The sequence below is a fragment of the Protomyctophum parallelum genome, assembly GCF_964188405.1.
Source record: "Protomyctophum parallelum genome assembly, chromosome: 2".
NCBI lineage: Eukaryota > Metazoa > Chordata > Actinopteri > Myctophiformes > Myctophidae > Protomyctophum > Protomyctophum parallelum.
Genome location: NC_139699.1, coordinates 26,910,986 through 26,938,753, shown reverse-complemented (window position 1 = coordinate 26,938,753; position 27,768 = coordinate 26,910,986). Strand labels below are relative to the sequence as shown.

Here is a 27,768-nt window from a genome sequence, read left to right as displayed (position 1 = left end):
TGATACTGCCTGTGGTGAGGGTGAAGGGGCGATTGTGTAGCCTTGCAACCATGCTGACACATACTGTACAGTGGTAAAATAGTCGATTTATTAGTTGATAGGCATTGATTATTTGATGACTTCATTGAGTGATTGATTTGGATTATATAGAAATAATATGTCATTAGACAGATTGTTAACGTTATGTTGTTTGTTGTGCTGCTGACCAACATTATATGACATCCATTATCAAAGTTTATCCAAAAAATACCTTTTAATTTTTAGATTTTTTTTTTTAAAGCCTCCAACTTCAAACACGTTACATTAACAAAACAATGTGAAAATAAAACGTCTGGTTTCATCTTTAAATAAAATAGATTATACAAAATACGTTTGCTTTACATGCTAAATTGTCAGATTTACAGGCAAGGCAGTATTGTGTGTGTCCTTTGGATTAATAAATGAGTTATGCAGCCTGCTGAGTGAACCATGTGAGGACCTGTTCTTTGTTCGTGGCCACCCAGGCAATGTTGGCCTTAGTCCTTTCTAGAGCCTGATCCAGGGCCGTGGTTGCTGAACCAAATCCACCTTCCGCATTGTCCTCTTTAAACTGAAGCAACTGTATGGCAAAGGAAGAAGGAATGAAAATGACTACAGTAAAAGGGGTACATCAGAATAGCGTGGCTGTCGGGCAGAAACCTCTTATCTCCATATTTTGACTTTTTGTGTATTTATTTTAGGTATTTATTTTTCGGTAAATTAATGACCCTACTTGATCATACTACAGCGTCACACAAAAGCATAACAAATTCGAGCTTGTAGATCTGCTACTTTTGAATTTGAATCCTAAAAAGTAACAGTTTTGGACATAATGAGGTTTCCACCTGACATATTCTAGCAGCATTCTATAGTGTGATTATTTCACAAAAGAATAATAATGATATACTAAAAAGATTATCTAAAAAAAATCATTAGAAAAATGGGGAGAAAAAATAGCAGCTATACCTGATTGTATTCAAACTCAGAGGAGAAGCGTTTGCTCACTCCACTGATCAGGCTGCCAAAGGAAATGGCTCCACCTCCATAGCTGACACAAGGGAAAGCAAAAAGCATGAATATTGTTAAAAACCTTCTCAACACTGCATTAGCCACCAGTGTCCATAACAAATGTTGGGAGTCATTGACCTGGTTTACAGTACAAAGACAGTATGTTACTGCACCCTATACTCACTCATTGATTGGACTCTACACTCATTGAAGATATGGTACTGGACCCATATGTCAGTATACTCACTCATTGAAGATATGGTCCCATTTTGCTCTGAGGAAGTCCCAGGCCAGAGGCTGTCCGATGCTGTTACTGGCTATGTAGACGATGGTATAGGTGGCGTCCTGCTTACGAATCATCTCTGGATCCAGACAGTATTCCAGATATCTGCAAAAAAATAAAAGAATACCGCAGAGGTCAAAGGTCAAGTCAAAAAGTGTTCTTTGTGTGCACTGTGCACCATAAAAATAGTTCTGAAGGCTGACTGTAAAAGAACATCCATGGACATTGGACAATGATAATGCTGTTGCTAGTAATGCCATTTAGAATAATACTAATCGGATCAAATGTCTTCTTTCAAAATTGCCCTGAAAAAAACATGTGGGGAGCTACCGGGAGGCGAAGATCTGGACCCCTGGATGTGCGTTACAGTATGTTACCAGTCTACTAGCGCAGCACAATACAGTAAACATAATTTTCCCATCTCTTTTGAACATATATAGTGTTTGTACTTGTTGAACTTGTTCTGTTGTACTTTGTTTACATTTTTATGCTATAAATTTAATACATAGGACCAGTGCAGTGACACGTCTTACTGTACCACGTTCTGTTTACATTTCTGACTAATAATAAAATACTGTATTCAATCAATTAAAACCCCTTCAGTTGAGTTCACTCAGTCCTATTATGCTGCTGTGCAGACCTGTTGAGCAGCCATGGCTGTCGGGTGCAGGACAGAGCATACATCAGCTTGTCCGCCTCGGAGGCGATGGTGGCGTTTTTGTACATGGACCAGCCAAAGTCCCACTCCTCCACACCCCCTGCTGCTATGGCACTGCAGTACACCGTATTCCTCAGGTTGGGGTGGATGCTGTGGATATATAGAAGGTGTTTACAGCTAGAATAACACCAATAACAGTCATTACCTTAAAGGACGACTTCACCCACTTTCAACCTATTTTCATAATTGTTTCTCACTAATGCGTGTGATTAAAAAAATAAAAATAAAAATAAATTCTGGCTGTGTCAAATAGGAGAGCTGTGGACAGTTCAAAAATCTGCCTACCATGCAGTGATATCATCGTTAGCATTTTTTTCCTTCTTTTTCAAATAAGATTTCCTTGTTCTTTTTTGGGGCTATAATAGCTTCCATTATTGTTTGTTTCACTCTTGTTTCACTCTTTAGTAAAAAAGAGTGAACTTTACACCTTATGGAAGTTGAGTGGAGTAGTCTGGGTTGTTAGGAAGTGAAAACTGCTCTCTGACAGTTTGAAAGAGGAGTAAAGTGAACCAAGTGTTACAACCCAATTGCACATCAGATGTGCAATTCAGGTTGTAACACTTGGTTATGTGTAGGATAAGCCATTTTTTGGTTGTTTATTTCATTATAATTTATATTCTTACTCAAGTTCATAATGCAGTTAATGGGATTACAAGTCAAATAGTTAAAAATATAAAAGTTCATGCATAAGTGTATTTCATTTTGTCATTGTTCTATGTAATGTTAGACTCAAATACAAATAGTCACTGTGTTTCTTTCCTGCCAAGAACAAAACAGAGCGATAGCTCCTCTAAGCCACAAGGGGGCAATATACTCCAGTGAGTCAGCATGTTTCTGCCAGTCAGGTAGCCTCTATGCTCGATACCCAGGCTTTCATTTCGTCTGCGCGAAAAACGAAACCAGTCAGGCAATAAGGACGCCAATTGCCAATACATCCTGTATATGGTGCATGTGATGATACAAGCTGGACAACATGTGTCTCACTAATTTTGTGTGTGTTTAACTGTCTTGTTGCAGGTGAGATATAAGAGAGTGGGTTAATTTAGACATATAAAGTAGCATATGAACAGGGGATATATGTTGATAGTGGAAAAGGTGGCCGTGTGTCTCCACAATGTTTTAGAGTACTGTATTCATGTTCTGCTTAGCAGTTTGGCATTTTAGCTAGCAGCTAATGCTATAACTCTGTGATAGTGACTGGAGGAGGCTGCTACTGTGACTGTCTGATGTTATTGATATAATAATTCCAACTCACTGTGATAGTGATATGCTAATGCTATTGTGGAAACAGAACTATTTGGTGTCATGTATTTTTGTTATTTTGTTTAAACTGAATGTTAAAATGTGATGTTATTTCTGTTAGTGTATTTTGTTGTGTCCAGTTAGTCAGTCAGGCAATGAGGAAGCCAATACATCCTGTATATGGTGCATGTGATACAAGCTGGACAACATGCGTCTCACTCATTTTGTGTGTGTTTAACTGTCTTGTTGCAGTTCCTTGATGTCCAGTAAAACGATCATAAAATCAAACCACACTGATATGGACTCATTCATTGAAGTGTGTGCATGGTTATGCCTTTAAATAAATTGATTGACTTAGATAGAAGTCTATAAGTCTAGATTCTAGACGTCTAATAATCTAGGCATGTCCAAAGTCCACACAGCTTCCTTCCTAAAATGTATTATTTATCTGATATAAAATTAACATTACGTATACATAAACCTACGTACATAAGGCTGTGTTGTTGTGACAGGATATATGTACTGTATACTAGACTGTACGGTATACAGTATGTTGTAACCGGGAAGGATGCAGTAGGCCGTATACAGGCTGTGTATGTTTGTCTGCTTTTTGCTCGTGAGTTGTGACAGGGTACAGCTAGTGTACATCAAAAAGTAGGAATTGAAAAAAGAAATCCCCAAAAAGTAGCAAATCCAAACTTTAATTCAAGTCCTCCATATTTGTACTATATTTATTTTAAATTGTGGATGTTCTAGCTTTTTGGGATTTTTTCAATTCCTACTTTTTGATACATGCTGGAGTTTTGGTCTAGCACTGAAAAACATTGCTGATGTGCAACAGTGCAACCTCTTTTTCTCATTTAGGTCTAGTGTACATGTACTGTATGTGCATGGCTCTTGGTCAGCTCACTTTATTTCTACCTTACTTACTTTGCTTATACTCAAAGCTTATGGTGTCTCTCTTGACCTGCTCCACAGGTGCACGAGCCAAGGTGATGACCCCAGAACCCAAAGCTCAGCTTCTTCTCAGCTGTTCCATTCTCCTGTGACATGCTGTGGATGCTGGATCCTAGAGCCTGCGGCTGACCTACCGGTAAATCTCTGACCACTGCACTATACCAGAATACTAGTGTGATTCAAACTGTTGTACTATTACTGTCATTTTGGGACCTAATGACTGGGTGACAATGAAACATGTTGTTTCTGTTTATGGCTCTGGAATTGAATGCTGATGTTTGTATGTTTGTACTGTATGTCTACAGTTTGTATGTTGTGGTATATCTGCCATTGAAGTTGTGAGTTGTAACAGGGAACAGTACATGTGTATGTGGCTCTTGATCACTCAATAATCCTATGATTGCTATTTCCTTTTGGTTCGAGCCAGAGGTTTTATAACCATAATAAGCCATCAATTCCAAATGTTAATTTTCAATTTAAGACTGTAGGCTATGTTATGTGTGTTGTGGTTGCTGAGGTTTGTTGTGAGTTGTTGTGACAGGGTGAATTTGTTCATAAATGTCATGGTGGCAAAGAATGTCTCTATATGTAGGCCTTGTCTCTATACAGCCCGATCTCACCCAAACACGGTGTGGATTGGCAATTCCGTATACACGCCTATAGAAAACCCCCAAATCCGTACATATTATACCACTACTGTTTTGACCGCGACAGAGGCTTGTGACGAGTCGTGAGGCTTCACTATTATTCAGGTTCTAGATCGGGTTTGACATTATTTACGATTCTGTGCTTATTGGGTTACAACTCGGATAGGGCTGACACGCCAACTCGTGCAGCGTCTCTCGTGGCTCAACTTCGGTAGAGACGGCGCTCAACAAACACTGTGTGTGTGTGTGTGTGTGTGTGTGTGTGTGTGTGTGTGTATGTTCACTTCTAGTCATTTTTACTAGTTGACTAGTTGCCTATTTTACTAGTTGTTTAACTACCTATTATGTATTTTTTCCCTTTTTTTAAAAATAAATATTTGTACATTTAAAAACTGTGTACATTGGTGACTATAACAAGGTCGACTAGTGGATTTACTAGTCGACTATAGTAAACTAGTTGCTTAATGCCCTAGTGTGTGTGTGTGTGTGTGTGTGTGTGTGTGTGTGTGTGTGTGTGTGTGTGTGTGTGTGTGTGTGTGTGTGTGTGTGTGTTTGTGTGTACGTGGGGGGGGGGGACATGTTCTCTGCAGTTCTCACTGCAGAGAACATGTTCTTCTGTTTACAAACTTACGCAAACTTGGAAATGCGTCTTTAAAGGAAAGGAAAGTGGAACATACGGGTTTGTAGTGGGGTCATTCATCCACTTTCTGAACCAGCCAGTTACCAGCTCCTTACATCCCTCTACTCCGGTACTACAGGCTATGGAGATGGCGTTCACTTGGTTGTACCTGCAGAAAATGAGCAAAACGTCACACACAGGAACGTCCTGTTCGCTCATAGGGTATTCGTTTCGCATTCGGGTTCTTGGAAACGCCCCCCAGCCACTGCGTTAGTTTGACTGAGGTTAGGTTTAGGTATAGTTTACTGAGGTTAGGTTTAGGTATAGTTTTACTGAGGTTAGGGTTAGGTTTAGGTATAGTTTTACTGAGGTTAGGGTTAGGGTTAGGTTTAGGTATAGTTTTACTGAGGTTAACGTTAGGGTTAGGTTTAGGTGTAGGCTGTCAATCACAGCGACTGGCCAGTCACAGCGCACCATTTACTCAAATGCGAAACGGGAACCATATCAGCGTCCTGTTCGCCTCTGTTGGGCAGATCTACAAGCTCATGTTTCGAGCTTGTAGATCTGCTACTTTTGATGCTTCTGCATGACACTGTAGGATGATCAAGTACGGCGTTAAGAAATAACACAAAAAGTGAAATTATGGAGATGGAAGGTTTCTGCCCGACCGAAAAGCTGTATAATCTTAAGTAAATATCCTGATTCCTTACTGGTCCTGATGATGCTCGGGGATTTTGGTCCAATCGTCTGTGATGTTTTTGAAGTAGTAGAACAGAGGAGTGACTTGTTTCTTAATGTAAGCCTGGTGAATGAAAAGGCCTCAAGTTTATATCATTTTCTATGTTGATTAAAGAAAGGAAAATACAAAAGCCGCAGTGAAGAGTTGCAATTCAAGAAGAGATATATATCTACCATTTAATAAATGAGGTAGCCTCACGTGGCCAGACTTAAATCTTATCTGTATATAGTCTGGCCAGGCGAGGCTATAAATATGAGGCACATATGTACTGTACATCAACTCACTGATGTCACCAACAAGAGATGAATTCTCATTCAATAGTAACAGATAGCCTATTGATTATTCATCTGGAAGCCTTGCTTAGCTAACCTGACTTTGCCAGATGGGGGCTACATTGTCTCTATAATCATTATCAGTATGTGTTTGGCATTAAAGGAGTCTGCTAAACAGAACTAAATAGAGCAATGAACATCAGATAACATTTTTACATTTTACTTCTGAAATGAAACTTAAAACACTAATATTTAATATATATGAACCTTTATTGAGAAAGGATATCCCCTTGAGATGTATCATCTCGTTTTCGAGGGGGTCCAGCAACATACAGCAAATACAATACAATACAAGTACATTCATACATAATCAAGGACAAAACAAACAACAAAGAAAGCTCTCCCAAAACTAGCCGCTCCCATCCCACCTATTCCCCGCAACATTGTATCAATAAGTCAATATAGTAATGATACAATTACAAGATGATGAACATACACCGGAACAACAACAGGCCGAGCATCATGACAGATATTAACAACATTGTCATTACATCATGACCAAGTACAAACATGCACTTGAAAATAGTAGATAGTAAATAGTAAATAGTAAATAGTAAATAGTAGATAGTAAATAGTAGATAGTAAATAGTAGATAGTAAATAGTAAATAGTAAATTTGCCGCATGATGTAAGGAAAGAGAGAACAATCAGAACAATCGGAGGCAGTTAGAAACAGGAGCATGGTGTTTGGAGATGAATAATGATAGACACTTTAAAAATATTGAAGGAGTTAATGGATCTGAGGGAACTGGGGAGATTGTTCCAGTCGACAGGAGCTTTAAATTTAAAAGCACGCCGACCAACTACTTTTCTGATGGTGGGGACTATCAGGTAAAGATGGTCTGTGTGCCTCAGGTTGTATGGTGAGCTGAAGGGACGTAGATATTGTTTTAGATATTCCGGGTAATTAAAGTATATGCATTTAAAGACAAATAATAGCCAGTGAGAGTGTCTTCGAGCTTTTAGTGTTAGCCAGTTGAGGGACTCATACATGGTACAATGGTGTGTCATATAGGGACACCTCAGTATAAATCTACAGAGATTGTTATATGTTACGTTGAGGGGATAGAGGTGTGTATCGGAGGTATTTTGGTAGACAATGTCAGCATAGTCTAGGATAGGGAGAATTAGTTGCGAGATGATTCTTTTTCTGACCTGAAGGGTGAAGCAGTTAATAGATCGATAGAGAACTTTCAGGCTGAAATTTACTTTCTGGATAACAGAGGTGATGTGAGGCTTGAATGTGAGTTGAGGGTCGAGCCAGAGGCCGAGATATTTAAATTCGACAACCTTTTCGAGCTGTGAGCCGTCAGCAAATGTAATTGCTAGAGGCAAAGAAGTTGGTATTGTGGAAAAGAGCATGCTAACAGATTTATTTTTATTTAATATCAGCTTGTTAAGATGGAACCATCTTTGAACTGCATCAAAGTCAGCCTGTAATGTACGCTGGATTTGGGCAATGTCAGAATTTGATGAATAGATGACTGTGTCATCGGCATATAATTGAATTTGGCAATCGGAACAGATTGTGGGCAGATCATTTATAAAAATGGAAAAAAGCAGAGGCCCCAAGGAAGAGCCCTGGGGTACGGCTTTCTCCATAATTCTAAATTCCGATCGGTTCCCCTGATACGAGACACACTGACGTCTAAGATGGAGATATGAGTTAAACCAGAGAACTGATTCTCGGGAGAGACCAATGGAGTGTAATTTGTCGAGGAGTAGGTAGTGGTCTACAAGATCGAATGCCTTGGTAAGGTCGATAAATATAGCACCTGTGAGCATGCCGTTTTCAAATGATGAGAACGTATCATTTGTACATTTTAGGAGTGTTGTAGTTGTGGAAAAATTGGGTCTGAAGCCAGATTGAAATGGAGATAAAATGTGAAAATTATTGGCATACTTGGAGAGTTGATTAAAGATTAACTTTTCAAATATCTTTACTGTGCTATTTATAATAGAAATTGGTCTATAGTTGTTGAGATCGTGAGGATCCCCAGCTTTATGTAGGGGGGTGATACTGACACATTTCCAGAATTTCACATGTTGATAAAGAAAGATTAAATAAATCAGAGAGTGGGAATGAGAGAATGTGATGTGCAATTTTCAGGAATTTGATCTCTAAACCATCGGGACCAGCAGCACCTGACCGTAACTCCCGGATTGCCAGTTCGACATCAGTTGGAGTGATTTTGGCAAAAGAGAAGGAGCTACCAACTCTGGGGTTATTCGGGGGGGCATGAGAATAAGGTGGGCCTGATTGGGAGCTGCAAACAGAAGAGAAGTGGTGACTAAAAGCATTGGCTATTATGGAAGGATCGCCAGTTAGCCCGTCATTGATCTTAATGAGATTAGGACTTTTACTTGTCTTGTTAAATATGTTGTTAATTCTGTTCCAGAATTTTTTGGGGTAGTTGAAATCATTATTTAGGCAGTCCTTGTAGAAATTTGCTTCGGCATTTCTAGTTTTGGTTTTACATGTGTTCCTTAAATGTTTATATGTATTCCAGTCAGACGAATCATTTGATGATCTATATTTTAGCCAGGCCTTGTCTCTCTGTTTGAACAGTTGAATGAGTTCACCATTAATCCAGGGTAAGTGTCTACCTTTAACCTTGATGGATATCCAGGGGGCATGTTTGTCTATGACTTTGTTAAGTTCTGTATAGAGGAAGTTCCAGGCGTCTCCAACCGAAGGTATTAATTGAAAGCGATTCCAGTTAATGTCGAGTAAATCATGGGTAAAAAGTTCATTGTTTAAATTTTTAAACTGTCTTACTTTTATGTATCTTGGTGGTAAACGAGGTAATTGGATCTTCCACACACAAAAAATGATTGAATGGTCACTGAAGCAGTCGGGTAATACCCCGGATTTTGTAATTCTGTCTGGATGAGAGACAAGAATCCAATCTAACAGAGATTTAGGTGCTATTTACACGAGGATGGTGTTCATAAAAAACGGCAAAATAAAGTACCGTTTAGCGCTGTCATTTAGACGAGAACGGTGTTCTCAGGAGGTGAAAACGCATCGAAGTGAAACCGCCTTCCAGAGTGGAAATCTTTCAGAACACCGTTTCCTATGGTCTCCATATAAACAGGCAAAACGGTGAATCCGCAAAACTTATGACATCATGGCTCACGTTGGCTCACAGCGCATATGTTTATTACATTGATGCAGAGCAATATCATTATGATATAATGGAGTTCCTGAACAAGCCTCCCTCCTCGCCTACAAAGTGATGCTCATCAGCGATGTTGAATGTAAAACCATGATGTAAATAAAAAGCCTTGTGATAGACGGCAGCCGCGGCAGCAGCGTTTATTTAATAAATATATATCATCCCGTGGCGCCGCGCGCCCAGAGCAGTGTTGCGCTGCTTGCGTCTTCTTCTTGTACGTGGGTGACCTGTCTATTTGGCAGCCCGTTATCGCCACCTAGCGACAGTATAGCATAATAGCACATTATATCATAACGTGTGCGTTCTCGTGTAAAGGGTAAGAAAAAATGAGAACGCAACGGGACTTTGACGTGTTATATGGAGATGGTCGCCGTCTAAAAGAGGCCTTAGTTAAATGAACAGGATCGACTCTGGTAGGTTCGCTAATGAGTTGGGTGAGATTACTGCTGTTGATAGTATTACGGTCCTTGGATGACGACCTTTCAAGCCAATTTCGGTTAAAGTCCCCCAAAATAATGTTTTCATTTAGCCGATCTATAGAATTGATAGTGGAGAAAATGTGTTGTATAGATTCGGCGGGAGCATTTGGAGGTCTATAAATATGTCCTATCACCAAGTGTTTATTTTCATGAAAAAGTATTCTTATGAATAGGCATTCAAAATGCACAGGGTTCACATTTGGGTTAACCAACTCAGAGGCTAAGTGAGAAGAAACATAAGTAGCTACACCACCTCCTCTTGTGCCTCTATCAGCTCTGTACAACACATAGTCATTAAGTTGGACAGCATTGTCTGGGATGCTTGAGTGCAATAGTGCATACGTTGTTTAGTGTCATTTTAGGTTATTGACCACCAACCTGCATGGGTCCGTACACCTCACTGCGGTCAAACATCAGGTAGAAGTAGTCCAGGTTGCGGTTGGCCGTCTGCCAGGGCATGTACTCTCTCTCGTTCACCAGGAACTTGGTGGTTCTCAGGGCCAGCGTTGTGTTCACAATCTTTGCCCTGGAAAGAAGACATCGTCCATATGTTGTGAACTCTTACCTTTCAAATGCACAATGTGGTGACAGTATTATGAAACCATGTTCTCACCTTACGAGGTTAAAAGCATCGTCAATAATTTGAGCTCGGTTGATTAGTGGGATTTGCTGAAACAAAATAATGATAATAATTAGTCAAAGTCAATGTGGATTGGCAGACATTTTTAAAGTTTGTAACGCTGCAGTGTTAATTCAGTTGACTAAAACTATGATTACCTAATAATTATACTGACAATTTCAACAACAAATAAAAAACTAGATGAAAATGTTGGCCGATCTACAAGCTCACAACCCGTCGCACAGCTAAGTATATAAATCAGACACTTCGACGCCACCAAGGCCTGCCAAAATGTAATTTTAGTCGACTAAATGTAGATTGTAGATTTATTCTACTAAAATCGTATAATAATTTGTCAACTAAAACCAGACTAAAAGTAAAACATTTCAGATGTCTAAAATATGACCAAAACTACATGGAATTTGATTCAAAATGAGCACTGTACTGCACTTTGGACCAGGGCTGAAACATAAATGCAATAGATGCGCTAGCCTGTGTGTGTTCTGTACCTCTGGGCTTGTTTGCAGCGTGGAAAGCAGTCGCTCCCAGTTGTCAGAGTCATAGTTCACTCGGTAGAAGCCAGATACGTCGATGTTGGCCACTATCCAGTCGTTGGTGTTGTTGCGTGTCATGTTTGTGTTGGTATCTGATGTGGAATAGATTTGTAATTTTGACAGCATATTTTGATTAGTCTTTTGAATAAAATATGAATGTTTTACTTCTAGTCCCAAACCACACCAGTTGCAACTCTTTGCAACTAGTCGCAACTCGCAACTCCTTGCAACAAAACAGTTTTAACCATACACCATACAACCACATCAATGCAATTCCTTGCAACTGCCATTGGGGATAATGGTTAGAAGTAGTTGCATGTTGCAAGGAGTTGTGTGGCGAATCATTGGTGTAGTTTGGACAAGATTTTTGTCCGTTGATTTAGTTGATTTTTCTCTTTGTAATCTCAGCAAGGAAGACGGCTTCTCAGTTAAAGTGGGTAACACTGACAATATTATCACATGATAACCAATGTAATCAAAAAAGTCAACCAAAGAACAAGATTCCTGTACAGGATCTCTTCACTACTCAACACCTTGAAGAACCTAACAGGAGCCCTCATACAGTACAAGTTTTCTTCGACTATGAATGCACCTCATGGTACCACAGCATCTCAAAGGCCCTTAAAACAAGGCTCCAGACTTCCCAAAACAAACTGGTCAGGCTACTACTTGGCCTCACTCCCAGAACCCACCTCACCCCTGCCCATTTTGATAGGCTGAAATGGTTTAGAGTTGACGACAGAGTACAGCACCTTGCAATGGGCCTCATGACTACGGTAGTCTACAAGATTCGCTACACCACCCAGATACCCATATACCTGTCAAAATACTTTATACTTTAATACCTTAATGTCAACGAAGTCGACAATCACAACACCAGAGGGAGTTCAACAAACCATGTGCAACCCAGATTAGGTAAATTAAGACATTTTAATCCCTAGACACCGCTTTCAAAGAGCACGGACGGCTGCAACTCAAAACTGGCCCCTGTCAAAAAAGTATCTATATTGATAATTTCCTTTTTTTTCCTTCATAGAAGTCTAAGTGTAAGTTGTACGTCTTTAAATGTTCTGATGAATTGAAAATGGAGGACCCTGATTTAACAAGTCTTAGTACTTTCCTGGTTTCATCCTCATAGTAGTTTTTGTATTGACGTGTGCTTTCGTTATACCCATTCTACATACTGTGAATAAAAATGTCAATCAATCAATCAATCGCCTAAAACTTATTGTAGTGGCGAAATGCCTGATTTGTAATATTGACTATATATGACTATACCAAAAATAGCCGATCTGCATGCATTGCTCACAGCGCATTAAATATTAGATAAGGGAGATGGTTGCATGCACATCCACTTCAGTGTCAGGTGCAGGACAAACAAGTTCAACATAAATAAAAAATTAAATTAAAATAACGTCAGCAACAGCATACTGGTCATTATGCTTTATTTACAGTATGTGTTTGTTGGCGATTCAGTTTCGATCAAAAGATCAACACGACGTTCAAGTGGAACGTAATGTACCGGCGTGCAGATACTATTGTTCTATATATTTGAATTAGGTCTTACCTTCTTTCTTATCGAGCCAATAGGTCTGCTCTTGCACTTTGCCAGTCTTTATCCACTTAATAGGTACAATCCACTCATAACTAGGGACAGGACAGCACATACAGTACATGCGCTGTACATTAATACATGTTCATATGCATAAATAGATAAGCAGGTATACATACTGTAAAGTATATGGAATATACTAAAAAATATATATTACAAAAGTATAAAATACATTACAGAAGTTATACGTTTTAAAGTTCTGAAACATCTTCCTAAACTAAAACCCTGACTGAGTTCTAATCCGGTAGCCTGGAGTGGAAACCAGACAAATAGTAAAAAAAAACCTGGGGAGATTAGAGCATATCTATATGCAGTGATATAGTCTGGCCATGCCAGGCTAATTATCCGGTACAATTAAACAGATCGACAAGCTCAAAACCTGTCTCTTCACGCCACTTTTTGAGCTTGTGGATCGGCTACTTTTGATGCTTTTGTGTGATGCCGTAGTATGATCAAGTAGGAATTAATTACCAAAACAAAAGTTAGAATATGGAGATAGGATGTTTCTGTATGACAGACAGCAACGATGGTACATTCACACATTCTAAAAGATTAAACAGATTCCTACTTGAACGGAGAGGGTCTATCCACTGGAGAGTCTGGGTCCAACAGGAAGTGTTTCTGTGTGATGTGTCCTGTCTGGGTGTCGATGGTCACAACCGGGAAACCCATCTGGAGGATCCAGCGGTTCATGATGTCCTCCACAGAGTAGGTCAATCCCAGGCTGGGAGAAGCACTGTCTACTGCCTATAGCACATGTACCGGTATATTCACAATAGAACAGGAGATCATACACTCTTCAACATCTTCTGGGCCCCCCTTCCACTTGGATACATTGGGCTGTGTTTTGCGTGTCTTAAGTACCAGGTCTTATTCCCTAACTTGAGTAAACTAAAGACCTGGAGGCGTGATCAATGCCATTTGGCTATTCTGAGTGGCCAAAGAGCATTGATCACGCCTCCAGGTCTTTAGTTTACTCAAGTTAGGGAATAAGACCTGGCACTTAAGACACGCAAAATACAGCCCATACTGTATTCCACACACATTTTACTGTCACAGTATGTCAACAACTTCCCTAGGTTCTATGTTCCCTGGGTTCTGTTCCCCTAAACTTTACCCTAACCCTAAGTGGGTACGTGGGGAACATAGAATCTGGGGGACACTTCAGTAGTTGCCAATGTTTTCGTGCCAAGGATGATCTAAAAAAAGGATGCTTTCCCAGTTTGAATGGGTTAAACCTAACAAAACCAATTTGCAGATATCAAAATGACTTGTTCCAGTGTTATGTGCAGTTTAATGACACAAAACTTTACAGTCCATCACATCTGACACAGCCAATGAACAGCAGCACTATGTAACCTTTTTGTAATTAATATAATGTCATTTTATTCAATCTGTATATGGTAAAGTATAATACAATATAACAATATGTTGTCTCCCCACTCATCTATACTGAGACATTTAGATTGTGACAAAGGTCATGCCTTACCTAGACACAGGATCTGACATGAATTTAAAGATTCAATGTATCCCCTGATTAAGCAGGCAAGCTCTATTGGCTAAAAGGTAAAAATGTCAGGAAACCAGGTTCAAATCCGGGGTAGAGGAGGAAAGTTACTCAGTGCAGCTTTAATGACATACACTGTATGTCAGTAAAGCTGCACTATGTAACTTTCATCTTGTATGTCATACAGTATGTTGAAAACTGAAAAAAATTACTACTTTCGTTACAAAATAGGGCATACCATTTGTAGATGCTCCCAGAGGTCTGTATAGACTGTGTTGTTGTACTGGAACGTGTTTAAGTAAGTCTGCAGAGAGATGAACAATGTTAATATGGAAAAGGTGTGAGAGTAAATTAATTTCTTAATGCAGCAACTTGCTGTATAAAGATCTGTGATAAAAGGACACTTCACCCTTTTTGTTAAAGACATTTAGAAGATTTAGAACACTGGGGGTTTCCTGGGGTCTTTGTGTGTAATATTATGTGGTTTTAGATATTTTATTTTTAGCAGTGTCTATGATGTCATAGCTCATAGACACTGGGCGCACTTACTCCCTGGACTACATGTTGTCTGAGTAAGACAGCCCTCCCCCTATCCACAAGGAGAGGCAGTGCACCAAAGCATTATGGGAATTGTAGTGAGTCCAGTGTCCAAGACATCATAGACACTGCTAAAATATCTAAAACCACATATTACACACATAAAAGGAAAGTGTTCTAAATCTTCTGTTTGCTAAAACATATTTTTTGGAAAAAACTAAGAACAAACATGATATGCCTAGTCACCATGCTGCACCTGTGGTGTTCCTTTTTACTGACACCAAGTTTAAAATAACAATTGAGTGCACAGAATATCAATATACTGTAAGGCAGCAACTGAAAAACATGTTATTTCAATGGTAGTGGATGAAGAGAGAGGATCTTTGTCCAACCACGAAACGGCAACCAATGGGTGCGAAGAGGGCCACAACCACAGGCGGGACTTGACAAAGGGTGAATTACACACACCATGTCATGAAGCCTTGTATTCGTTTTTTGTTTTTGTTTTTACATTGCTGAGCCAATGATATGATGACGGGGTGTCTGGTCAGTAGGAGATTAAATTGAGTCGACTCTGCTTGTCATCAAAGGACTGGCTCAGGAATGTAACACCAAAAAATCTTCACGAATTGAAGGCTTCATGTAACACTACTTTCTTGTACGCTGGATTTTCATTTCGATTCACTTCATCGCCTTTTTTATTTATTTTTAATGGGCGTGGCTAGCAATTCAGGGCTGGAGCCAGGCTAGGCTTCATGGGGTATGTAATTGATAGATAAGCCATTTTTTTGGGTGAACTACTTAGAGTTGTTTGAAACATGTTTCAATCCCATAATACTCACGCCGAGTCCTTTGGAGAACACATCCTCTGTGATGAAGTCTGAGAGCATCCTGAGAACTGCAGCCCCCTGGAAACAACATGAACTCATTTAAAGATCTTGCAATTGTAAAGAAACACTCATATGGCCACTCTAATGGGCCTTCAGATCAGCACATAGTCTGTTTGCACATTAATGAATGTCCCAGTGCCTTTCTCAGAGTTAACCTCAGGCTCTTTGCTTAACTAGAGACCTGTTGTTATATCTCTGCTGTCGGGGAGAAACCACCTAAATCCAAAATGTTCATTTTTCATGAAATGAAAAATACAAAAAATTCAGGAAATGAAGAAGACCTTATTTTATTATTTAAAACATTGCAATACTGCCTCATCGAAGTTGGTATTGTGTGCGGTGTGTACCTTGCTGTAGGTGATGGAGTCGAAGAGTTCACTGATCTGTTCAGGCCTCTGGATCTCGTCCTCTTTAGATGACAGAGGGTGAGAGGAGGCCAGGGCATCTACACCCATCACACTATGCACCGCATCCACAACTATCAGATCTTTCTGGAGGGACAACAACACAGCAAGATTTGCTGTTCATGGTTTTGCCTTAGCTCTGGTCCATAACGCTGTATGTGACAGTACGTATACCCCCCATTTGAACAGGTGCACAATGTCAAATGTACACTTCACTCACAATAAACTACTATACGCAACAAAGACGATTTGGGTTTTGAAAGCCTATATTCTCTGCAGTGGGAAAACTCTCAGAACCTCACCTTTTGTGAAAAATCCACTTTCTTTGCCAGAAAATGTAATAATCCAGACAGAGAAAGGTTTTATTCACTCAAGTGCGCCAGATACAGACCAGGTCAATAGACAAATACCATTGACCATGTCTGTAGGTGGCGCACTGGAGTAAATACATTAATTTCTCTGTCTGGTGGAATATAACATTTTCTGGCCAAAGGTGGGGGCTGAAAGTCTTCCCACCACAGAGATTAGGCTTTCAGCAACCTACAACTTTCTGTGAGTGTATAGATATTGTGCCCCTGCAGCTCCCGTTCAATTGAGGAAAATACATGTACAGTCGCATAGCGCTAGGAGAACTCCTAATGCTATGGACCAGTGAGTAGTTAAAGGTTTTATGACATTCATTTTCATTTATTTTTCTTTTTTCTTTTAGGTTTTATGACCTCAATTACACCCAAAAAACCTGAACTTTGAACATTCAGTGGATTTTCTGTGGTCTGAAGTTTTCTTTGGGGTTTGGAAGCCTTTTGAGCTACAATGAAAACAGGCAACACAGTGAAAACAGTGACATCTGCTGGCAAATCCCATTGACATATATGGGATTTGCAGGGTCTTACATCACTTACTGCTGGCAAATCAGAGCACCTGTTTGAGCCAGAAAACCCCAGATCACAGAAAATCTACTGAATGTTAAAAGTTCATGTTTTTTGGGTGCAATTGAGATTAGAAAACCTAAAAAAAATAAGAACAATTCCAAAACCTTTTTTTTAATGTCACAATCCCTTTAAGTAAGAATGATGATGATGATGTTTATTACTTTCAAATCAATGATGATTTTTACAAAGGACTTTGTAATGTGTGTGTGTGTGTGTGCGCGCGTGTGACTGTGTGTGTGCGCGCGTGTGACTGTGTGTGCGCACGCGCGTGTGTGACTGTGCGAAGCGTTTGGGGGGTGTATTCATGAGACTTAGAAACAGGACTTACAACACCCCACGTTGGTTCAGCAGAATCGGCTCCCAGATATGAGACATAGGTGGCAAAGCCCTCGTTCAGCCATAGGTCATTCCACCATCTCATTGTCACTAGATTCCCAAACCACTGAGGAGAACATGGTCAGATTAGAACAAATGTACCATTATGCCAAAAGTTTTATTACTACTTTTCTTCCTTTCTGCTCTTCAACATACTCTCAAGTTAGACTCAAGGCTGATGCATACTACACTTTTAGAGCCAAAATAAAATCGGTTCAGGATCGGTCCCAGACCCAATTTTATTTTTGGGTCTATAAAAGTTAATTCATACTAATATGGCTCGGACTCACGGCTCGCACCGAAGTCCACACTGAGTTCCTCAGAGCGGATACATCTGGCCCCCCGGACCTCTGAATGACGTCATATTGTAGTCTGGACAGAGCCGAACCAATTTAATTTCAGTAGTAAACCTTAAGTCAGGTTTTTTCAAAAGAGCAAAGAGTAGGCCTTTGTACCATGTGGGCCAGCTCGTGGGAGATGACTGTAGCCACCCATTCTTTGTCTCCGTTAGAGGACATGTTCGGGTTGTAGAGGAGGGCTGTCTCTCTGTAGGTGATCAGACCCCAGTTCTCCATCGCTCCAGCACTGAAGTCAGGGAGAGCAATCTGGTCTGAAACATGGAGGAAAACATGAATGAGTAGGCCTAGAGCCACCTCAGTATCACCATTTAAAGCACCACTTCAGTACGAGTATTTTGAAACACGACAGCAATTCTTTAGTTCGAATGGGATTATTGTCTCTCTGATCATTTGGCAATGTGTGTCTAGTAGTATTTAGAGAACATAAGTTCTTACCTGATTTTGTCAAGGGATAAGTGGAGTTGTAGTAGCCTTCAAAGAAAGACAGTATGGGGCCTGTCTTTTCCAGCGCGTAGTCTCCTTGTCCCTCTAGTATGGCCTTTCTCCGAGCCCATATCCTAATCTGAATACACAGCCACATGTTAATAATATAGTGAGAAATCTAAATCTTCAATTCGTTTTTAGTAAACACAACTGCATTATTCACTATGGTTATACAATATACACTCCTCTGCATTATGTTCAGTAGAGGGCAACATTGAGTTTTGAACAAAATCCTGACCTGACATTTCACCTGAAAATATATGAATTAATTAGTATACTAAGTATTAAGTAATTACATTTTTTGCAATATTGCATGTTGTAAACTAAGCACTACAGCTTGACCTGACAGCTGCAATCCACGACACGAGCCTGACTACTAGGCAACTCGGCCTGGTGGAGATAGGCTATGCGCTTAGAGGAGTCTAGTTTATTTGTGAAATTAAGCAAGAATTGTCATGTTGAGGTGGGAACGTGGCTCTGAGTCTACACCATCAATAATACGTTAAGGATTGTGTTTCAACTAAATCTGTAAAACATGTCAAACCCATATTCAATATTCTATACACTTGGCTGCATGCATCTGTCAATTACAGCCTAATAAAATACAAAAGAAATACAGTACAGTACTGTACAATAGTGGTTCTCGCCTTTCTACCACGTTCTATAATGCTGTCTGTTTAATCATAGACAAATTTAGACCTGGCACACCAGGTGAAGGTAATTAACTAGTTGGTCGAGCAGAACCATTTAACTAGCTGGTTTAATAGAGAACTAGCATTAGGAACAGAGCTAATGCAGTGATGTAAATAGCCTGCATCCTTATGTTGCGTTCACACAGGCAGATGAAACGATGCAAAGACACGTTGTGAGTTGATTTGGAGCAGATACATGCATCGTTGCAACTTTGCAACATCATGTCGCTGCATGGCTTCCTTTGACATTGAATGGTAGACTGCATCGTTTAATCAGTGTGAACGCAACATTAGTCTCACTAAATTGAGAAAGGATGCAATCATGTCAACCTCTGGGGGTCCTGGTATGCAATTCTGTACTCAGTACTGTAATCTAACGTTGTTGAAGTAGGACTCATAAAATGTCCCTGGAGGCTGGGACCCATCTAAAAGACCACCAGGTATCAGGACCCATTACATTGAAAACCTATTTACATCACTGCTAATGTTAGTATAAGTTTACCAGAACAGCGTCTTCTGGTGGAGATCTGATGAATCCGAACTCACAAACAACGAAGGCCAGCAGATAGGTGGACATGACCTCGGTGGCGTTAAAACTGGTCTGTTGTAAAGTCTCACGGTCTATAGTAAAGTTGACCGTTTCTGTATGGAAATAAGGGCACAGCTAGTGTTAGAGGAAGAGCAGTTATTAGGTCTCAAACTACTGTAGCCTACACGTAGTAACAATGCACGTAGCAGTAATGCATTTGTATACACCCACATAAAGTGCATGTGTGAAACCTCTCGAGTATGGAGGTACTGTATGTCTGCCTGAACTAGCTCACATGGTCAGTTGATCACTGAGGATTCAAATTTTCAAATGCAAACGTACTGATGTCCATAGCATTGCCTAGCGCTACAGTTCCAATGGGGTGGTTGAGAGTCATGTGGAAGACAGCTTTCATAGCGGGCTCATCAAAGCAGGGAAAGGCTTTCCTGGCATCCGTAGGCTGCATCTGAGTGGTGGCCAGTACTCTGCAATAAATAATAATATATTTAGTACACGACAAACCAATAACCATGTACGGTATATTCACATAGAGAGACAGAGAGAGAGAGAGAGAGAGAGAGAGAGAGAGAGAGGCAGCAGTTAAACATGCAGCACAAGATCCCAAGTTATAGTCTCAAATTCAGATTGATGCCTGCGGCGGTGACCTGCCACCAGGGCACCTACAGTACAGTAAGATTAGCTCTCGTCTAAGCATGTGATTAATGTTGAAAATGCCCCTTCTTTACGTTGTTTCCTCCTTTCATTTGATTCCTATAGTTCACTGTTTCCCAAACAGTGAACAGTGGGTCGAAATTTAAAACAATTCCAACGTTTTTCAAAAGTATTTCATAAATAAAATTAAACAATGTAATTATTTCTATGAATAAATGTAAAAATTACGTTTAAGAAGTGGTGACAATGGCAGATCTACAAGCTCAAACATCTAAATTCTCTTTTGGACCTCGAGCTAAAACGTTTGGGAACCACTGCTCTAGTAAGATCACCAGAAGCTACAACCACTGGTTTGTATACTGTGTGGATATACTGGGACACCAAGAGAGACAATAGCAAGGGATACCATTATATGTAGCTATGGGTCACAGGTATGAAGGCAGAAGACTTAAACACTAAACCAGTGTTGGGCAACTACAGGTGGCCAATGGGCCACAACTGGCCTGCCAGCGGTAATATATGGCCCGACAAATTCTTTTGTTACTCATTTATAATATACGACTGATAGATTCAAGGCCAGGCAATGTGTCCAAGACTCTTAACCCCTAATTGCCCCCCAAGTATACTGCTCTCTGCTCTAGTAGTTATAGGATTCAGTGTTGCCATATTTTGCAGGAGAAATAAGCAACCGGGTTTATGAAAACCACAAGCTCACAACGCGTCACGGTGTGTCTCATTGTGAGCTTGTAAAGTCCCTGGCACAAAATATGTTCCGATGAGGAGGTCTGCGGACAAATACTTATTAATTTCGGGGCTCTTGGCATGAAAATGTTTGAGAAACACTGGTTTAAACACCATGTATACTAGGAAGCAACACTACACTTTAGAAAAAAGACACCCCCCCCCTCCCGTACTAACTATAAACTGTTATTGAAGTATTCAATCAATCAACTACCCACAACTAATCATATTCAAGCGACTTTACAGGAAAACAAGGCCAAAGACGCTTATAGTAAGCAGACATGGCAACATTGATTGGCTGGGTAAACGCAGAGGACAAGTTTCATGTGCATAGATAGATAGTGATACTCTAGATAGATAGATAGAAATCAGGCAGTGAGGAGGTGATAAGGCAACCAATAGTTATAGGATGTAGGCCTACAGTAATCTCAGATTCAGTAGCGAATTCAAAGGAAAAAAAGGGTTCCCATTGCAGGGTAGGATGTGGCTTTACGGCTTTAGTTTGCATTGATGATACTGGATAGAACCAATGCATGTTGTGTTCCTTTTTTTTAAGTTTGAAAGTTGTTTAAGAGTTAAAGTGGCTGTAAAGCAAAATAAAACAACTAAACAACTTTCAAACTTTCGAAAAGAAGGAATAGCATACTATAACTGTCTCCAGATGTTATTTTTTAAGTTTTCAATGAATGTCCTAATAGTGCCACAATCAAGGATGTGGTCTACTAAAGTAGCCTACTATATCATATCATATCATATATCATTCATTACACAACCATTTTATATCGGCATCTGTTATAACGTTTGATTACAGATTTGTAATCTGTCAGATCAGTGTGACGTACGTTAAACCACACAAATCTTTAGTTATTAACTTTTATATAGCAATACAATTGTATAAACAAGATAAGTGTGTTGCACATTTATGTCCTTAAATTAGCAATGGATTATATGGATTTGAAAAACTGTTCCATGGCCAAACTTATACCTGCCTACCCTGCACTACACATTAACAGTCACTGCTTTATAGCTCAGATTAGCTGAGCATGTAAATTATATTGTACTTAAGACAGATAGAGATAGAGAGAGTGAGAGAGAGAGAGAGAGAGAGAGAGAGAGAGAGAGAGAGAGAGAGAGAGAGAGAGAGCATGATTTGTTTTCAGTTAAAGCCTCACTATGTTACTTTTCTTATATGATTTTTTTTTAAATGTGTTCAATCTGTAAAGTAGAGTATGTTAATACAATATAATGTATTCAATTGGGGTATTTTGTCTATACTACTTATTATACTGCTCTTCTATTGACACATTTAGATTGTGTCAAAGGTCATGTCTCGGTCACTTAGACAAAGGATCTGAAGGGCAAGTTTACATTTATTATTTATTATTTCAATGGTAAGCATGTCAGAACTTGCACAGAGACCTGGGTTCAAATCCAGGGTAGAAGAGAAAAGTTACATGGTGCAGATTAAATGGGATTCCACACCCTAATTCTTTTTTTTTTTTAAACCCATAGAAATGTTTGATTGCCTCGCTGGCAGAAGAAATGTAGATTGTTTATGCCACTACTATTATTGTTACTACCAAGACTACTGTACCATTACTGCACTATACTAATGCTTTTCGCAGATAAGTAAGCCTGGGACTGAGGCTAATACTAATGTGACTTTTCTGCTACAACCACTACAATTACTACTAAGACTATAGTCCTACTGATACCACAACATATATTACTACTATATGACTACACTACTACTACTACTACTACTGTTGCTGCTGCTGCTAAGCAAATACACTTCCCCAAAGTGACTAAACCAAAGCAAGCCATAGTTATTAATGAACATAAGACAATGCTGCAAGTTCCCGTTCTTAAACCAGCCTGCTTTAGCTCAGTTTAGCTGAGCATGTTGTAAGTTTATATTGTTGTTCTCAAAACAGAGAGAGAGAGAGAGAGAGAGAGCAAGATTTATTTTCAGTTAATGGGATTCCACAGAACTTCATTCAGTCAGACTACTGATACTACAACCACTGTTTACAACTACCGTATATTAAGCTATGAATCACCTGAACCAAACTAAGCTGAACAACAAAATGTGACAAAGAAATCACAAAAAAAAACAATATTAAGAAAATAAATGCCTGAATACACTTCCCCAAAACCAAGCCATACCAAAAAAAATAACTGTAACACATGTACTTACTTCTTATGTCCATCCTCCATGTACTCGCTCCTATAGAATCCTCCCAGGTCATCAGCCAGCTCTCCTTTAAACTCTGTGTCCAGCTGGTAAGACTTCCCCACCTCCAGTTTACTGGTCAGCTGGACCACCAGGTACTGAGTGGGGACCTCCAGCCAGGTCCTGCCGATGCCCGGCACCGCGACACCGCCCAGTCCTGTCAGCCGGGCCTGGTGCGTTGTCCCGTCCAGCTCTGTGAGGTTGAGCTTGTTGGAGTGGATAAGGATGAGGTCTGTCTCTGTCAGGCAGGTGAAGACCACCGCGGAGACGCCGGTGAAGACGTACATGCCCGCGTCGTTGGGCACCAGTCGAGGCCACAGGGTCACCGTGTAGGAGACCGGCGACAGGGCAGTTGGGAGACGGTACAGCTCCCAGGGTTCCTTGGGGCCGGAGGGGGTGGTAGCAGGGGCAGTGGTGGCAGGTGTGGTGGCAGGGGCAGTGGTGGCAGGTGTGGCAGGTGTGGTAGCAGGGGCAGTGGTGGCAGGTGTGGCAGGTGTGGTGGCAGGGGCAGTGGTGGCAGGTGTGGTAGCAGGGGCAGTGGTGGCAGGTGTGGCAGGTGTGGTGGCGGTGGTGGTGGGTTTCACGTCGCTCTTGGACTTCTCCTGAGAGTAGACCACAGAGAGCGCGATGATGGCGGATACAGCTGCTACGGCGGCGACGGCAGCCACCAACGCCACTGCTTTGCTGATGTAGAATCCTTTACCCATGATGATGATGATGGTCAGTTATGGGATTTCCTCCCCCCCAAGTAACAATACAGAGCTTCTTCTCCGGGATGGGTCTCCCAACAGCAGCTTTCATCCAGATCACCACTCACTGCTGTCAGACCCACAGGTGGCTAATCATTAGTCCAAAAGTCTTTATCAAAAGAATGGGACGGAGCGCTTTAGGCAACTGCTAGCACTCTGTCATCTCGGCCTCGTTGAAGAAGTCGCAGAAGTCAACTTCAGGTGTCAGAAAGGAGACACTTCAAAGCCACTATGATGTTGTTGCCTCTTGCCAGAGTGACAGCCAGAGAGCAGAGAGGGAGAGGAGGAGGAATCTGCTGCATATTTATGGACACTGATTTACGTCCAGCAGATAACAAACAGGTCATCCCCCTGGCTTGTGACGATGGGCAGAAAGTTCAAAAACAGGCTAGGTGTTGTAAAAATAAATAGGAAAAAAATCAATGTGATAAGAGCAATGTCCTATCTGTGTGAACTTTATACCCCTGGGATGGCTCATCTTAAAACCAACCTCTTTAGTCCATGCATTAAAACCGGCAAAGCTACATTTTAGATTTTTGCTCAAAAATACCAGATCTACAAGATCACAGTGCGTTACTTCGTGCCATGCTGCAAGCTTGTACATCTGTTTGAAAAAAACGTTTGAAAACTCTTGAAAAGTGTCTTGAATTACGAAAAAAAAGTTTGAGAACTACTGATTTAGAAGGCAGTTGTAGAATTGGCCTCAGGTCGTAATGGGTTAAAAGTCATTGTACTGATACACAAACTTTTCAGCTGGTCAAAAATAAATCTTGGGCTTTCCAAATGAGTCCCAGTCCTCAGAGTCTTCAAGAGATTTCCCCTGCAGCCAGTATAGCCACAGATATCTGGTTGTTCCCCTGCAGCCAGTAGTTCCACAGATATCTGGTTGTACTCCTCATCTGTTTTTTATTTCACTTCCTAGAAAGCTGTGTTAAATGTACGTCTTTAAACCAACTAGGTAACTTGAAGCCTCCATAATGGATGAATGAGACAGAGAGGACGTGCCGTAGTCTAGTCCGTTCAGGAGGAAGGTGCAATCCTTTCTGTTTACACTGGTTTGTAAACTTTGCAGACTTGGGAATATCTGGGAGGGCCCAAATGTTAAGTGTACTTGTGTGCATGCTTGGAGTGCCTGTGTGTGTGTGTGTGTGTGTGTGTGTGTGTGTGTGTGTGTGTGTGTGTGTGTGTGTGTGTGTGTGTGTGTGTGTGTGTGTGTGTGTGTGTGTGTGTGTGTGTGTGTGTGTGTGTGTGTGTGTGTGTGTGTGTGTGTGTGTGACACTGTGTGTGTGTGTGTGTGTGTGTGTGTGTGTGTGTGTGTGTGTGTGTGTGTGTGTGTGTGTGTGTGTGTGTGTGTGTGTGTGTGTGTGTGTGTGTGTGTGTGTGTGTCTTGCTCATGCTACCAAACTTCTCCCTGTCATTCTTCACTGTGGATTCTAGAAGTATAGAAATCCATGCAATACAATGACAACATAGGTATGAAACTATGTTCAGGTACAGTGAATGTTACAGTGACATGACACTTTTTGTTGATAAGAACTGAATGAATGAATGCATGTATGAATGAATGAATGAATGAATGAATGAATGAATATCTTAATCATTACAGACTCAAACATACAATTGCATGCAACAAAAAACAGTCCAAACAAACATGTTACGCAGAGGAGACTGTGTGCACATCCGGTACAATGTATTTAGGCCAGGTGCTGGACATCAAGGCAAGAATAAAGGAGAAGAAGCTAAAAATATCCAAAACACATGTTCTTTAATGGAGCAAGGTCTTCATAGGCAAATATTTGCCTGATGAAGGTCTTCATTAGGCAAATATTTAGGTTGAAACCAGTGCAGATGTTTTTACCTTCTTCTCTTTGAAACCAACATGTTGGGACAGGCCATTTAGCCAATGTCTCCTAAGGCTTTAGGAGTGAATATCTAGTGCAGCTCTTCACAGAGTTACTGTATACTGTATGATGCTATCCACAGACTCATCCAAGAGACACACACATGAATCTATACATTAAGTAATAACTTCCGAAGAACAGCTTGAAAAGTATTGACTCTGGCAGCCACAAGCATTTCTCTCACACTGAGACAGGAAACTAAGGGAGATCTCGCACACTGTGAAGACAGTGTGTGGGATCTCCCGTTTCTCCCATTGATAAGAACTTGCAATGCAAATTAGTGGAGATAGTAGAACCACACTTACTGTATCAAAGGGATTTAGCTGGATCAGATCCATGGGAACGTAGCACAGAGTTCTGCTTACTTTCAGTGCCAAAACCCATTTCATATCATATGACATACTGTGGTAAGTGTGGTATCTACAAAACAATTACAACTTTTATTTTGCATCAGAGAAATCTTCTGAAATACATCATGATGTAATGCATTCTAAATCATAGAATACACATACAAATATTACATAATTTATAGACTTCAGTAGCAAGCTGGTGATGTGTATGCAAACAATAACAGTTGTGTGTCCTGGTGTCATTTTTGTGGAAGTGAAACTACTGGATCAAGGACAATGAATTGTAGCAGACCAATGCGTGCAAAGGGACAAGGAAGTGGAAATAATAGTTCATTTATAAGAAATGGTGAGCTCACTGTAATGATGAAGCAATTCATTAGAGGGTCATTAGCGTTTAGCAGTATATATACAATGTTCTTCTATCACACATTTTACGACTCTGTTCTTCTTGACATTTACAGCCAGGGTCATAACAAGCATTTGGATGCCTTATTATTATGCTGATCATTGATCAGCTTTCTCCACATGAAAGCCCCTTGGTAAAGCCTGAGTTGGATAGTTGGATGCAGCAATGTGTCCTGTCAAAGTGCAAAGGCTGTTGGGCAGAAACAACCTCCATATTTAAATCTCCATATTTAAACCTTGTGTGGGGTTTTGTGTGTGTGTGTGTGTGTGTGTGTGTGTGTGTGTGTGTGTGTGTGTGTGTGTGTGTGTGTGTGTGTGTGTGTGTGTGTGTGTGTGTGTGTGTGTGTGTGTGTGTGTGTGTGTGTGTGTGTGTGTGTGTGTGTGTGTGTGAGTGTGAGTGTGCGTGTGTGTGTGTGTCTGTTGATTCTTACTCTCCTCCTGCGCTCACTGTTGTTCAGTGTTGCCAGATTTTTTTGAGAGAGAAATAAGCAACCAGGTCTAGGAAGACAAGCTCAAAAGAAGCAACTAGGCCACATGAGCACTTTAAACCTATATACTGTACAGTACATCGGCTATTTGAAAATCGATAAGCTCACAACACACCATGATACGATGTGTAGTGAGCTTGTAGATCGGCTACGGTCTTTAAAAATGAAATCTTTAAATAAATGTGTTAATTTTGGGATCTTCCAAACAACACAAATCTGTTATGGGGCTCCTTGGCACAAAACATTTTCAGATGGGGGGGTTAGGGAAAAATACATATTCATTTGTCAGAAAATATTAGATTAGGTTTAAATAATGATAATTTTTAGGAAGCAAGCCCAAATAAGAAACTACACTTTAGGAACAAGCCCCCCCGAAAAACGCAACGTTACAGAAAAAGAACCATGAACAATGAGTGCAAATGGCAACACTGTTCCGTCAGCTATGCACTAAGAAGATCCAGTGGACCTTTCTGCCTGCCTTTTAAAAAACCTGTGCTGAATAGTGCTCAATATACT

At 40.4% G+C, this 27,768-nt stretch overlaps 1 protein-coding gene across 1 annotated transcript; it reads right to left on the bottom strand.

Annotated features, from left to right (window-relative positions):
* Positions 1 to 67: 67 nt before the first annotated feature.
* LOC310854138 (aminopeptidase N-like) lies at positions 68 to 23,737 on the bottom strand. The gene is made up of 20 exons (XM_083758657.1): positions 23,324 to 23,737; positions 20,056 to 20,198; positions 19,687 to 19,826; positions 18,445 to 18,571; positions 18,106 to 18,260; positions 17,604 to 17,717; positions 16,287 to 16,430; positions 15,892 to 15,957; positions 14,751 to 14,816; positions 13,574 to 13,752; positions 12,961 to 13,040; positions 11,349 to 11,485; positions 10,834 to 10,889; positions 10,599 to 10,746; positions 6,203 to 6,294; positions 5,551 to 5,661; positions 1,950 to 2,117; positions 1,274 to 1,414; positions 985 to 1,066; positions 68 to 598 (listed from the first exon to the last, which is right to left on the bottom strand). The coding sequence occupies exons 1-20, from the start codon at positions 23,644 to 23,646 to the stop codon at positions 446 to 448; spliced, it is 2,625 nt and encodes an 874-aa protein (XP_083614783.1). The 5' UTR covers positions 23,647 to 23,737; the 3' UTR covers positions 68 to 445.
* Positions 23,738 to 27,768: the final 4,031 nt, after the last annotated feature.